Source organism: Pipistrellus hanaki (genome assembly GCF_964339955.1).
Source record: "Pipistrellus hanaki genome assembly, chromosome: 5".
Taxonomy (NCBI): domain Eukaryota; kingdom Metazoa; phylum Chordata; class Mammalia; order Chiroptera; family Vespertilionidae; genus Pipistrellus; species Pipistrellus hanaki.
Genome location: NC_140507.1, coordinates 74,961,003 through 74,976,215, shown reverse-complemented (window position 1 = coordinate 74,976,215; position 15,213 = coordinate 74,961,003). Strand labels below are relative to the sequence as shown.

Below are 15,213 nucleotides of genomic sequence, written 5' to 3'. Positions count from 1 at the left end.
CAATACCATACTGCTTTGATTATTATAGCTCTGTAGTATAATTTGAAGGAAGAGAGTATGCTACTTCTGTCCTTGTTCTTCTTTTCTCAGGATTGCTTTGGCTATCTGGGGTTTTTTTGTGGTTCCATACAAATTTGATGAAATGTTTGTTATACTTCTCTGAAAAGTGCCATTGGGATTTTGATGGGGATTGCATTAAATATGTATATTTCTTTAAGTATGTGGCTATTTTAATGATGTTGAGTCTTCTGATCCATCATGATTGTCAGCTATTGGCTCTGGGCAAATTCCTGATCTTCTCTGTGCCTTGATGTTTCTTCTGTAAAATGATGAGATTAATAATGATATTTAAAGAGTTTGGGAGGTGAAGTATGGAAATCATTTAAATGATTGTCTTTCTCATTTTTTAACAATGTCTTGTAGTTTTCATTGTATAGGTCTTTCACATTCTTTGTTCAGTTTATTCCTAGGTATTTTACTTTTTGTTGTAATTGCAAATGGAATTGGAAGTGTGTGTTTTTTTCCATTTATTTTTTCTGAAATTTTATTGTTAGTCTATAGGAATGCAGTAGATTTTTTTACATCATTGTTATATTCTGCAACTTTATTGTATTTGTTGTCCTAATCACTTTTTTGGTGGATTCTTGCCATCTGAAAAAAGTGACAATTTTACTTCTTTCCAATTTGAACACCTTTTATTTCTTTCTCTTGCCTGATTGCTCTGGCTAGAACTTCCAGTACTATGTTGAATAATATTGATGAGAGTGGACATAATTTTTTGTACCTGATTTTAGAGTTAAAACTTTCAGTTTTTCACCTTTAGCTGTGATATTAGCTAGGGGTTTGTCTTATATGACCTTCATTATGTTGAGATGCCTTCCTTCGAAACCCATTATATTAAGTGTTTTAATCATAAATGAATGTTGTATCTTGTCAAAGGCTTTTTTGCATTAATTTATATGATCTTATGATTTTGTTTTTTATTTTATTAATATGTGCATCACAGGGATCAATTTGCTTATATTGAACATCTTTATGTCCATGGAGTGAACTCCACTTGGTCATGATATATTATCTTTTTAATGTGTTGTTGTATTTGATTTTTCTAGTACTTTTTAAAAGTTTTTTACATCTATATTTATCAGAGATATTGGTCTGCTCTTCCATGTGGATTTGATGTAATAAGTATAAACTACTTTGGCTGGAAAGTTTATTTCAGCCCTTTTGCGATCTGCTGAGTAAGGATTTTACTGCTCTTTAGGCCACAGGGTGAGTGCTTCCCGAGTCTGGGGAATCGGTTGTTTCATACCGGTGGGCTGTGGAGCATTGCAAATTTTGCACCAATTCTATGCTCCTGGCCCTGGGCCCAACCTTAGTGTGCTAGCCACGTAGACCCAATTGCTATCTTTGCCCCTCTGCTTTGCCCAGTGTTGGTTGCACCCCAACCCTTACCTGCTATTGTGTCTGCTGAAGTCTTGGGGAGCACTGGACTGTATGCAGCTTCTGTCTCTGTTCTTTCTCCTCTCATTCTGTCTCCACTGTTCACTCAGATATGCCACCTTTAGTTGTCTCAGTGCGATATATCTCAGACACCTCTGTGTGTTGAGCATGGAATCCTTTGTTGAATTATAAATGTTTGACTTGTTGTAACTTAAAAGGGAGAGACCTGAAGGTCCAGTCATACTGCCATGCAGCTGATGTCACTCCTGGATATAAGTATTCTGAAGACTAACACACAGGAAGCACTTAGTATGCATCAGACATTGAGGTTCTTCACAGATGGTCACTACTGACATTTTGGGTCAGGTAATTCTTGTGGGTGGCTGTCCTGTGCATTGTAGGATATTTAGCAACATCTTGGCCTCTACCCACTAGATGCCTGAAGTACCCCAATCCCCCAAGATTATGACAATCAAAAATGTCTTCAGACATTTTCAAATGTCCCCTGGGAGTGCAAATCCAGAGGGTCATTTAAATGATTTCCATAAATCATCTCCCAAATCTTTAAACATTATTATTAATCTCATCATTTTATAGATGAAATATCAAGGCACAGAGAAGTTCAGGACCTTGCCCAGAGCCAATAGCTGCTAAATGGTAGAACTGGGATTCAAGCCCAGTCTCCTCAGAGCCCAGGCCTTTGCTCACTAAGCTTACTTTATCTCTTTTCTTTGTGAAGAACCTTAGGTCCATTCTCATTCCACATCATTCCTGCCTTTGATTGTCTTCTTCCTTCCAATGCAGATGTGTGGAGCTCGGCCCTAGGTCATCTAGTGATGGGGATTTCTGAGGAGGGAGGCAGAGAGGTGAAGTGAGCAAAGCAGGTTTTTGATATCCTAATGTGTGGCCTGCTCTATTCTGACATCTTTTGGAGGATTGAGCCTTAGTGGCCATCTCCCAGAAATAACTCTCCAGGCCTCCAAAAATAGAATTTGAGAAAGGATTATCTTCCTGAACAGAGAGAGATGGAATGAAGTCACCTTCCTTAGAGCCCAGCCTGGGCTGCCGATGCCCCATAGTGAACATGACCTCTCCACTCCCCTGGCCTGGAGTTCCACGCATTTTCTTTCTATTCACAAACATTGCTGGTGCCTGTAGTGTGTACCAAGCTCGATGCTCTGCTCCAAAAACTTGATGGGAGCCAAAGCACAAATTCTGTCATCAAGAATTGTGTATTATATTAATTATATGCAAATATGTGTATATATATATTAATTATACTATTCTAAGCAAATTACTAATACCAATAGATTTAATCCCCACATGATATACCTGGAATTGTGATTACACCCATTTTGTAGATGAGAAATGATGGCCAGTGACAACACTGAAGTGCTGAGAAATGAGGGAAGTATAGGACCTAGAGGAACTGGGATGAGACCTTGGAGAGCAGAAATGATGGCAGAAGACACAGTTCTGGGACAAGAGGAGTGTTGCAGTCAGAGGGGATAACGTGGGGAAAGCAGAGTCTAAGGCAGAGAGGACATGCAAATTAGAAGTACTCACCTTCGAGGAGGGAGGCAGAGAGGCGAGGTGAGCAAAGGAGGTCTTTGATTTCCTAATGTGCCTGTTTGCAACAATGGAGCTTTGTTCACAAACAGTAGAGAGTGAAAAGTTTTTGGCAAATCTGTCTAACAAGGACAGATTTCCATTTAGAGTTGCACATAGAATGGACTACTGCACATAGAATGGATTGTAAAGGGTAGGGAGGCCAATGAAGGGAGTCCTGTACAGAAGCTGGCCTCTTATGGAACTGTTTTTACAATGTGGAGCAAATTCACTCAATGATGGAAGATACAAAATTCCTGTTGGAAAGAGCCATACCACTTCGAACTTTCACTGTGGTACCCCACAATGTTCTCAAGGACCTTCTGCAGATGGATCCTCATTGTCTCTGCCTCTGTGTCCCTACCTCCACAGGCCTGAGAGAGATGGAGCAGCCACCAGTGTGGACATAGCCTGCAACTACCATCCTGACCCTGCAGGCCCTGGGCTGGACAGAAAGCAGCTGTACAGGGAGCTGAGCCAGCTGACCCAAGATGTCACCAAGTTGGGTCCCTACACCCTGGACCAGGACAGTCTTTATGTCAATGGTGAGCAGTGGCCACCTTTCCTTTGTGTTCTGCTGAGCCCTCATGCTCCCTGGCATGCCTATTATTCCTTCCCTATATCCATCACCTTCTCTCTCTCTCTGCAGGTTACACACACCAGACATCAGAAACCACCCCCCATGGTGAGTACTGATGAGTAGCCTTTAGAAGCCCCCTCTACCCTACCAGGAAAGGAAGTGACAGACCCTTGCCCACATCTCCAGCTCTCAGGGAGGGAAAGGGTCAGGGACACAGGCTGGGGAGTCATTGCAATACCACACAGCTGTGAATCATTTTTTAAAAATATATTTTATTGATTTTCCACAGAGAGGAAGGAAGAGGGATAGAGAGCTAGAAACATCGATGAGAGAGAAACATCAACCAGCTGCCTCCTGCCAGGGATGTGCCCGCAACCAATGTACATGCCCTTGACCGGAATCGAACCTTGACCAGAATCTTCAGTCCGCAGACCGACACTCTATCCACTATGCAAAACTGGTTTCGGCGCTGTGAATCATTTTTGTTTTGTTAGCTGAACACAGAGAAATAGCCACTAAATGTTGGTAGGTGGATGGATGGAAGAAAATAAGTTAGCAACTGATTTGAGATAAATAATAATTTTAGGTGTAAATCATCTCCTTCAAAACTGGATAAGCTTCCAAATTGTTCCCTCCCTCACCTGCTGCATGTGATGGTCTAACCTCAACACTGGTGATTCTAGAATTAGGCCACAAGGACCATCAGCCCTCACAGTGTCTCCAGTGAGATGGCCAGTGGTCTCAGGATCATGGCCTCAGGCCCTGCCCCCTACATCCATCCCAGGCCTGACTCAGTGTGGGCTCTTCTCTCCCTCCCCTGTTGCAGCCACAAGACCACCCCTGGTGCCTTTTACCCTCAACTTCACCATCACTAACCTGCAGTACATAGATGACACTTGGCCTCCAGGCTCCTTGAAATTCAATACCACCGAGAAGTTCCTGCAGCGCCTGGTGAGAGACCTGCCCATGGTACTAAATCTGCCCACCTAACTTCTGCAAAGCACACTGATGCCAGCTCCACCCACTGCACCCTCTCCTGCTCTTTGAAGCCATCTATCTAAACTCCCTCCTGCCCACTGGTGACAACCCCTCCCATTCCTGCCCTATTCATCAGTGCTAGCCCTGCCCATGTCTCTCCTACCCAACCTTAGATGACCATCTTGCCCCTGCCTCTCCATCCATCTGTTTTTTTTCCCCTTGTCCTCACCCACAGCTCAAGGCCTTGTTCAAGAATACTAGTGTTGGCACCCTCTACTCAGACTGCAGACTGACCCGCCTCAGGTGAGACCTTGTATAGCCAATCAGAGCAGCCTCAGGTGCTTCCAGATCTGAGAAGTTAGTTTTGCTTCTTCCTGCCTTCCTGGTCTAAGTTCTGAAAGTGGAATTCAGGAGGTGTTTGCTCCAGGACCAGTGCTTCTTCTGATTGAACCTCCTCCTACCAACTATCTCAGATTCTGCAAAATCATCAGTAGGCTTGGATCCCTACTCCGGTCATCTTTCTGAATTTCCTCTTTCCTCCCTTTGACCAGGGAGGGCATTTCATTTAGGTTTTCAGTTCTGTTTCCAGCATTTTTCTCAAGAAAAAGTGTCTCCCACTTGCTTTAATCCCAAATTCAATCTCTATTCATGTCTCTTGGATGAGCTTTCCTGTCCCCAGGCCTTAAGGATACAGGTTTCTGCATTTTAATTTAATCATAATTTTCTCAGTCACTGACAGTTTCTGCCTTGCAATTTAATAATTTTCCCACTCACTGACTGCTCACAGTGTGAGGATGGCCAGAGTCAGTGAGCTCAGAGAATCTAAGTTTGACTTCTCACCTCTCTACTGCCTCCTCATTTCCTATGGCTCATTCCTGTCCTGCCCCAGAACTGCTAAGACCCTCTCCCTAGGAATTCACTTCATTTTTGTCACTCCTGTCATTCACCCTTGCCAGGCCCAAGAAGGAAGGGACAGCCACTGGAGTGGACATTGTCTGCACACATCGCCCTGACCCTGTGGTCCCTGGGCTGGACAGGGAGCGGCTGTACTGGGAGCTGAGCCTGCTGACTGGTGGTTTTACCCAGTTGGGCCCCTACACCCTAGACCAGGACAGTTTCTACATCAACGGTGAGGAGGGCCATCTTTTTAGCATCATAGCTTGTTTTAAATCCTCCATCTCCATTGCCCTTTTCCCTAATCCTTCCCTTTCTCACTCTGTTTCTCCACATTTGCAGGTTACACCTACCAAACCCAGACCACCACCCCTAGAAGTAAGTATTCTGAGGTTCAGAAGTCTCTACAGCCCCATAATTCTCAGACCTTAGTAACGAAAGAGGCCAGGAGTCCACTGCCTCCATGCCCCACCCCCACCTCACCTCCTGCCTGGGGAAAATGGGGACCAGTACCCATACAGTCCAGAAGTGGCCACCTTCTCCCTGGAATCTCCAGAATGATTCCCAGTTGAGTACTGGGGATGCTTTCTCCCAGTTTCTGTGATGCAGGTGTTTACATCAATGCTGAGGGGCTGTGTTGGGGCTGGGTCTCCTTCTTCCCAATGAGGAGGCTCTATGGCCACAAGCTTCCAAGTTCAGACTCTCACTGGGGCCTCACATTTCAGAGGTATTTGAGCAGGGCTCTGCCTCTCTGGGGTGGGAAGGGTGAATTTTGTGTCTTTCAGGTGAGCACTTTGTCTTCCTTTTAATATAATATATCCAAGCTGTGAGTCTAGCTGCCATCTCTTCAATGGACAATTTAACTTTTTTATTTTTATTTTTTATTGATTTCAGAAAGGAATGGGGAGGGAAAGAGACATAGAAACATCCATGAGAGAGAGAATCATTGATCGGCTGCCTCCGACATGCCCCACACTGGGGATTGAGCATGCAACCCGGGCATGTGCTTAACCAGGAATCTAACCGTGACCTCCTGGTTCATAGGTTGACACTCAACCACTGAGCCACGCTAGTCAGGCCAATTTGCTTTCCCATGGAAGATGTCTTCCTTCCCTCTTCCTCACTATCTCTCCCTCTCTTTACAGGTTACACCCATTTGTCATCAGCCACCACCCCCAATAGTGAGTATTTCAGGTTTCTGTGTACCTGTGACCACTGCCCTGTCCCTAAAAATAAACTGAGGAGGGCCATCTTTTAGCATCACAGCTTGTTTTAAATCCTCCATTTCCATTGCCCAGCCAACTCTTTCCTCCTGTTAATGCCCCTGCCCATTAAGATGGGAAGGTGTCCAGAGGTCATGCATAGGAATGTGGTTAAACTTGGAGTGTAAGGAGTCACCTCCCTCCCTACTCCCCACACAATCAACCCCAGGATAAATGGTGCATAGAGAGAGGTGCACATTTTATTTAAATAACCCACCACTAATGCTACCATTCCCTTAAGATTACAGTACACTTTAGATTTTATTCCTGGTTGTTTTCCTCAGTTCCTGTGACATCCATACCCTTCATTTCTTTGGCTTCCTCCCCCTCCAGCAGGCCCACAGGTAGGCACCAAAACCTCTCTGCAAAATCACTCATACTAGATCACTGCTCTCCTTGCTCACTCACCCTCTAGCAATACTAGATCACTTTTTTTTCACTTATTCATTTGCATGGATTGCACGGACTGCCTAGCTATCAGGATCCAGCTGCTCAGAATCCAGATTCTGAGTCCAGCCCACAACACACAGCTGCTGCTGACCCTTGGTCCACCCACCTCCTAGACATCATCCAGCCCCTTGGTCTCTGACCCTAAAGTCATCATCTTTTCACAAACTTACTCTTTCTCATCATCATCAAGGCAGGCGCCAAACTTGACTCACCTTGTTGCTCACCTCCCACATCCATCCATCACCAGTTCATCTCCTCTCCTTATGGAATAGCTCATGATTCCTTCTTTTCTCTGCATCTGCATCACTCGGCCTTTATGCATGCCACCTGATTTTTTTGCTAGGGCAGCTGCAGATGCCTCCACTCTAGCCAACTATAGTCCACACAGCAGCTGCAGCCTCCCTCCTGATGTTCACATAATTCCTGTATGTTAGAATCTTTGGATGACCACTGCTCTAGGAATCACACCCAAACCCCTGAGCTGCATAGACACTGGTTTCCCTTCTTGGGCTCACACGCTCCCTCCAATTTCATGTCTAGACTCCCCCAAGGCCACAGTGAAAGGACTTCAAGTTCCTTAAGTGCAACAGCTTTGCCCTCCTGTCGGGCCTTGTTCCTTCTGCCTGAGCACTTTTTCCACTTGCTCAGCTCCTGTCACCTAACTCTTACTTGAGCTTTTGGTGAGACCAAAAATGATGTTTTCTCTGGGAAGCTTCCCCCAGTCTTTGATGGAGTGTCTGTCTTTGAATGGTACATCTTCTGGCTTCCCTGCATCATAATGCTCTGATCCCTCTCCTGGTCACAACATTAGGAGACTATGCCTTATTCTTCTTTGATCCACAGAGTCCAGCACAGAGCCTCTCACACAGTAGAGCTCAATAGATGCTCACTGAATAAATGAGTGGAGGTTCCCGATGTCTTAGCAATTGCATAACATTTTCTCTTTCAGCTCCTGCAGCCTGTGGCTATACTTAGTCCACTGCTGGTGCCCCCTGGTTAGAGTCCCAGGCACCTTTGGTGTTTACTGTGATCCCAGCTGAACATATTTCTCTTCCTCCCCGACAGTGGCCACTGCCCCCACCCTGGTGTTCTTCACCCTGAACTTCACCATCACCAACCTGCATTACACAGAGGACATGGGGCACCCAGCTTCCTTGAAGTTCAATTCCACTGAGAGGATCCTACAGCACCAGGTAAAGGCTCTTCAGTGACCAGCGTCAACCCCACCTCATGCCTGCCCACAGTCCTCAGCCCTTCTGCTCACTACCCCTTTTCCCTTTCCAGTTGAGGCTCTTGCTTGGTAAGACCAGTGCTGGACCCCGCTTCTCAGACTGCAGACTGGCCTCGCTCAGGTGAGACCACCCCCCACCCCCCCAGATAGAGTGACTTATGCACCAGCCAACAGGGCTCAATTCTTGGACATGTCCCTGGCACTGCTGGCCTTCAGCACCCTCCATGATACCTTCATGCTTCTTCATGCCCAAAGGTAGTGAGAATGCTCAAGGCTTAGAAATAAAGCACCATGTTTATAGTTCATGTAATTTAGAGAACATTTTGTTTTCATTGAAGGTTCTTCTATTAGAGAACTACTGCATCCTGTCTGCACATTCTAATTAAAACGTTTTCTGTGCCTAATTGTGAGAGGTTGGCTCAGATGAGAGACATTTAAGAGAGGCCCAACAAGGCTTCAGAGCTACCTCTTCAGCATTTCCTCAGCCTATTCCCTTTCACTTTCCACACCCAAAAGGACCTCCTTCCATATCCCACACCCCCATGTCCTTCCTTCTCCAGGTCTGAGAAACATGGAGCAGCCACTGGTGTGGACATTGTCTGCACCCTCCACTCTGACCATGCGGGTCCCAGGCTGGACAGAGAGCAGCTGTACTGGGAGCTGAGCCATGAGACCCATGGTGTCACCTGGCTGGGCTCCTTCACCCTGGACAGGAACAGCCTTCACGTTAATGGTGAGGAGTTAGCTACAACCATAATCTCTTTTCCAGTTGGGGTTTGTGTTGCCTTCATTTCTCTAAAGCAATAAATCATCCATTCTTTTTTCCTTTTGGTCCAGGTTCAGTCTTCCTTGTGATGAAATAATCACTGGGTCTAGCCACCTTCAATCTCATTGCCTGGTTGCCTCCTCCTTGAATATTTCTCCACTGCCTTTTACCTCTACTTTCATCACACACAAAACTGTCTTTCCCTTAATTTCTATGTTCATCCCAAAACTCACTCAGTTCCTCTCACCTTCTCTTTGCAGGTTACACCTTGCAAGTCACAACCATGACTCCCACCAGTGAGTATTTCTGGCCCCGATTTCCTGGGTTTCATTCCCACTGCAGTTGTTGAAAGCGTTTGTTCTCATTCACCTTCTGTCCTTGGTGAGAGAAACACCTGGAAGGGCCCCTAACACATTCCTTCTTTTTCTCCCAGGGTTCTGGTAGAGAATTCCAGCCCAGGGTGATAAAATCTTAGAGACTGACATGGTTTCCCATATCTGACCCTCACATGGTTTTCACTTTAATTTTTCTAAAACCCTACCCTGGGTTCTCTTTTCTTATCATTTCATTCATGTCTTTGTTGTTATTAGTTTCTCAGCATCAGTGTTATACCCATTGTTTTAATGATTTTTGGTGATTTCAACTCACTACCTTCCAGGCACCATCTAAGTTTCATACTGTATTAGTCAGTTCTGGCTGCCATAACAAAATATTGGGTGGTTCAAGAAACAGAAATTATTTTCTCACACTTTTGGAGGTTGGAAGTCCAAGATCAAATTGCAGGCAGGGGTGATTTTCTCTGAGGCCTTTCTCCTTGGCTTTCAGGTGGCTTCCTTCTTGCTGCCTTTTCACATGGTTGTTCCTCTGCACACATATTCCTAGTCTCTGTTGTTCTAATCCCCTCTCTTTATAAGATTGGATAAGCCTCCTTCCACCAATGTCTTCATTTTAACTTAATTACATCTTTAATAGACCCTATTCCAAATACAGTCACCTACCGAGGCAGTAATTAGTAGGGTTACAATATGTGAATTTTGGAAGAGGACACAATTTATCCCAAAACATATATACTTTGTCCTTAAATTCTCACTACAACCATATACCTTAGCTCCATTTTACAGATGACAAAGCTCAGGCTAAAAGAGGCTGCCAGCCCACACAGCAAATAATAGAATCCAGAGTCCCTGTAGTTCCAAAACTTATGCTCTAACTCTCCATTATGGGTTAATTTATTTCAAAAGGCTTATTTTTGGTGCACACCTACTGTGTTTTAGTTTATGGGCCAAACTCCCTTTGCATCTGAAGCACTGCAATGAAAACATTGTAGGTGTTCAATAATCAATCACCCTTGCATTAGGGTATATTTTCTCAAACTATCCTTGGGTCCAACTACCCTTTTGACTTTTTCCAAACCATGACAGGCTTCTGGGCTCCTGAGGTCCAATAACAACCATATTTTCCTAAATTATATTATGAAAAGTAAGTTAAAGTCAGCTTCATTGACTGTGTTTTGTTTATCACTATACAGTCCTGGGTATAGTTTCTGGAGCATTATAGGAACAAGTCAATGCACATGGAGGCAACACAAAATTGATGGATGGAAAGAAGGAATAGGTGATGAATGGAAGAAGGGAAGGAGAGAAAATGGAAGAGCAGATGGAAGGGAGAAAAGATGAATGGAAGAGAAAAGAGTAAGGAAGGAGGAGAGATGTATAAAACAGATGGAAGTAAAGAGGGATGGGAGGAATTAAAGAGGGATGGAAGAAAGGGGGATAAGAGGATGGACAGAAGGATGCATAAAAGGAGGTGTAAATGGGAAGAAGTAAGGAAGAGAAGCACTGAGGTAGGAAAGAATGATGGTTGGAAGGATGGATGGATGGATGGAAGAATGGATGGGTGGGTAGATGGATGGTAGAAGAAAAAAGGAATGGAAGAAGGAAGAAGAAAAGATGAATGAATGAAAGTGAAGATGGAAGAAGGAAGGAAGAAAGCAAAGATCCATAGATGGATGGAATGGAAGACAGACAGAAAGGTAGAAAGAAGCTTTAAGGGAGTGATTACAGAGTAGAGAGAAGGAGGAAGAAGGGGAGGTAAGCATGTTCCCCCCTCCCCCTGAGTTTTGTCCTTAAATAAACACTGTGCTCCTGCATCACTTACCTATTCTAGAGTCAAGCCATGGGACCACTAGTCTTACTTGTATCATATGTTCATTAATTCTACTTCTATTGGGGTCTATACAGATCATCCCAATTATTTAACATTGTACTAGCTACATGTTGTCCTCTGAGCCATGGGTGGTCACAAGCAAGGTCTGGGGTTTGAACCAGATTTTTCCTCCCTTCAGCCATGTGTCCTTGGGCAGATGACCACTTCTGTGCTTTGGTTTCCTTCTTTATTTAACGTGAATAATCCTAGAACCAGATTATATTTATCCATGTAAAAAGCTTTGACATAGTGAGGAGGTGCTTGCTTATTAATTTTATGTAATGAATCCTCATATAGTATCTACTCTGTGCCCAGCACTGTGCTTAAAGCATGTTACAAAAACTAACTTGTTTAAACCTTATACTTTGAAGTAGGAACCTTTATTATCTCTTCTTACAGATGAGTAAACTGAGGTGCAGAGCCCTGGCTGGTTTGGCTCAGTGGATAGAGTGTCGGCCTACAGACTGAAGGGTTCTGAATTTGTTTTCAGTCAAACTCCTTTCCTCTTTTAAATCAATAAAAATATTTATTTTAAAAAATTGAGGTGTGGAGAGGTTGGTTATAGCTGCTAGGATTTTTAAACTTTTTAATTAAATGCATAGAAGTTGACATACCTGGTTGTATTGGCAGGACAGATGAAAAATAGATGATAGATAAGATAGATAGATAGATAGATAGATAGATAGATAGATAGATGGATAGATGATAGATAGATAATAGGTAGATAGATAACATAGGTATATAGAAAGATCAATGATAAATAGATGAGAGATTAGATCTATCTCCTGCACTTACAACCAGGTATGTCAATCTTCTGTGCAGTAGTTTAAGGAGCCAACAATTCTCGTAGATATAAAAATAGACATATATATATATATATATATATATATATATATATATATATATATGGAAGAGAGCGAGAGACTGAGGCACAGAGAGACAAAGATAGAGATGGGAAGCAGAAAGAATATGGATAAAAATACCAGGGGTCATCAGTTCCCCATAAGCATGGCAAGTTGGAGACTTTTCTCCTGGGAAAGTACAAAGCCACATTGTCTTCTCAGAGCCCTCCACTCCTGCATCTGGATAGAAATTGCCCATCTTGATGCCCCCAGATCATTAAGCCTGCTCTATTCGCTGTTGGAGTTGTCTCCATTAACAAGTGACCCTCAGGCTAATCAGAAGGACGTGGGTCCCATGAATCCCCAATCTTAGGTAGACATTGGGCCCCCCAAACTTCCTGCAAGCCTTGGCTCTCCACCCATCATAGCTGCAGAGGTCAGTGAGGAGTCTTTCACACTGAACTTCACCATCAACAACCTGCGCTACTCAGCAGACATGAGCCATCGGGGCTCCCTCAAGTTCAACATCACAGACACCCTCATGCAGCATCTGGTGAGAGACTTGTTTACCCCTCCCACCTCCATGACCCATCACAGGGATTGTTGCCCACCTTTAACCAATACTGGCTCTCTCCTTCCTCTCCAGCTCAGCCTGTTGTTCAGGAGGAGCAGCCTTGGTCCCCAATATGCAGGTTGCAAGGTCATCTCGCTAAGGTGAGAACACCCCCCTACAACCCCACCACCAAAGGAAATGGGCTTCTGTGGAGCTGCCCCTGGTTGTGGCAGGCTATTCTGGCGGGGCAGGGTCTTTTCTGCATCCATTTAAAAAGTATTATATTATTAATTTTTTATATTGTGACAAAATACATATAGACACAAAATTATCCATTTAAACCATTTTAAGTGTACAGTTCAGTGGCATAAATTACATGCACAATGGTGTGCACCCATCATCACTACCTAGTTTCAAAACTTTTCATCACCTCAAGCAGAAACTCTATACCCATTGGACAGTTAGTTATTCTCATGTCTCTGGATCAGTTTTTTGTTCCGTTGGTGTTTATGAAGTACTTCTCAATTAATTAGTGTTTTAATTAAACTGACATGATGGTACAGCACCTCTGAGGCAAGTAGTAGATATCACTGTGGCCCTTCCTCTGCCCTCATCTAGTGGAGAAATCAGACAGGAATGAGGAAAGTAAGTATTGAAGTAAAGTGCTTTTAAATGCGATAAGGTGATGCAAAGCATAAATAAGTAGAGAGTATGGGAAAGGAGTTTTACCTCGGGGACAGGGTAGCCTCTCTGTGGAGGTGACTTCTGAGATGTGTCCCAGAAGGATTTGGCCATGAAAACTGTTCTAGGCATAGGGGACACACTGTGCAAAGACCCTGTGGTAGACATGAACTTGGCAAATTCAGTGAAGAGCAAGGAGGCCAGTGTGGCTGGAGCAGAGAGAGAACAAGGTTAGAGAGAATGAGGAGATGAGATTTGAGATATCATCAGGGTCTAAACCGTGTAGAGCCTTGAAGGAGTTTAACTTTTGTAATTTTGGTAAAATACATAACAAACTTACCATCTGAACCATTTTAAAACATACAGTTTAGTAGTTTGAAGTATATTCACATTGCTGTGAAACCAATCTCCAAAACTTGCGAAAATTAAATTCTGTATCCACAAAACAACAACTTCCCATTTCTCTCTACCCCAAACTTGGCATTCATCATTCTGTATTCTGTCTATATGAGTCTGACTACTCCAGGTATGAATAGAATTATGCAGCCTTTGTCTTTTTGTGATGCTCATTCAATTACCATAGGTCTTTAAGGTTTATCCATGTTGTAGCATGGCAGAATTGTCTTCTTTTTTAAGGCTGAATAATACTCCACTGCATGTATAGATCACATTTGTTTATTAATGCATTTGGACTTTGGATTTTACATGGAACAGGCAATGTGTTGGGTGCTGTCACATTCCATGACCTAATTGAGGTTAACAACTGAAGGGAATAGGGACAAATAATACATGCTTGCATAGTGGATGAGCAGGTTTGCAATCACAGAAGAGGTTCCTGACCTCCAGGGAACTTTGAAGAAGTGGAGGTGTCTGTTGACACCTGAAAGATGAACAGGAAATTGCCCAGGTAAAGAAAGAAAGGAAGAGGCTTCCAGACAGAAGTCACTGGAAGTGTGAAGATCCCAAGGTGAGAGAGTGTGGCCAGGTAGAGAAACTATAAACGGTTCAAGAAGGCTGAATCACAGGTGGAGAGATGCCAAGAGAACTGCATCCCCCAAAGGTCAACCTCTTCTTCCCCAGGTCTATGAAGAATGGCGCCAAGACAGGGGTGGACTTTCTCTGCATCTACCGTCAGCCCCCCAACGGTCCAGGTTTGCCTGCCAAGCAGCTGTTCCATGAGCTGAGCTGGCAAACCCATGGCATCACTCGTCTGGGCCCCTACTCTCTGGATAAGGACAGCCTCTACCTCAATGGTTAGCAGCTCTCAGCCCATTCCACTGGAGCCACCCCCTAACTCCAGAGGATTCCCATTTACCAGTTCTCTAGGGGGAAATTGAGAAAAACTCAGGTGGGATTCTCTACTCCACACTTACTCTTCTCCCTCACCCCATCAGGCTGATCCTTGATTAAACTTGTTTTACAGAAGAATAAACTGAGTCCTAGAAAGGTTAAATAATTTGCCCAAATGGGTGTAGCTTGAGAGTTGTGGACCCAAGTCATAATCAGCATCCAATGCCAGTCTTTCAAGGGGATATTTGGAGAAAGAAAATCGCACATCTATCTCCCCTCCCTGCTCTCTTCTCACCCTTGACTAAGGATAGACTTCTATTCTGGGTGGGGCCCTATACCAGGAAGGAGGTAAGGCACTCTGAGCATCTAGGAGGTCCAGGCTTCCGACACACTGGCCATCAGCCTACAATCCAAGAAGTGACAACATTTAAGA

At 44.0% G+C, this 15,213-nt stretch overlaps 1 protein-coding gene across 1 annotated transcript in view; it reads left to right on the top strand.

Moving 5' to 3' along the window:
• MUC16 (mucin 16, cell surface associated) overlaps window positions 1-15,213 on the top strand; it is a gene marked incomplete at its 5' end in the record, with an annotated part of 73,418 nt that overhangs the window by 39,962 nt on the left and 18,243 nt on the right. The window contains 15 exons of the mRNA XM_084885349.1: window positions 3,421-3,593; window positions 3,698-3,733; window positions 4,455-4,579; window positions 4,842-4,909; window positions 5,563-5,735; window positions 5,843-5,878; window positions 6,646-6,681; window positions 7,047-7,106; window positions 8,278-8,405; window positions 8,497-8,564; window positions 9,004-9,176; window positions 9,470-9,505; window positions 12,685-12,809; window positions 12,903-12,970; window positions 14,571-14,743. Coding sequence (XP_084741475.1) covers window positions 3,421-3,593; window positions 3,698-3,733; window positions 4,455-4,579; window positions 4,842-4,909; window positions 5,563-5,735; window positions 5,843-5,878; window positions 6,646-6,681; window positions 7,047-7,106; window positions 8,278-8,405; window positions 8,497-8,564; window positions 9,004-9,176; window positions 9,470-9,505; window positions 12,685-12,809; window positions 12,903-12,970; window positions 14,571-14,743 — 1,478 coding nt within the window. The remainder of the gene's footprint in view (window positions 1-3,420; window positions 3,594-3,697; window positions 3,734-4,454; window positions 4,580-4,841; window positions 4,910-5,562; window positions 5,736-5,842; window positions 5,879-6,645; window positions 6,682-7,046; window positions 7,107-8,277; window positions 8,406-8,496; window positions 8,565-9,003; window positions 9,177-9,469; window positions 9,506-12,684; window positions 12,810-12,902; window positions 12,971-14,570; window positions 14,744-15,213) is intronic.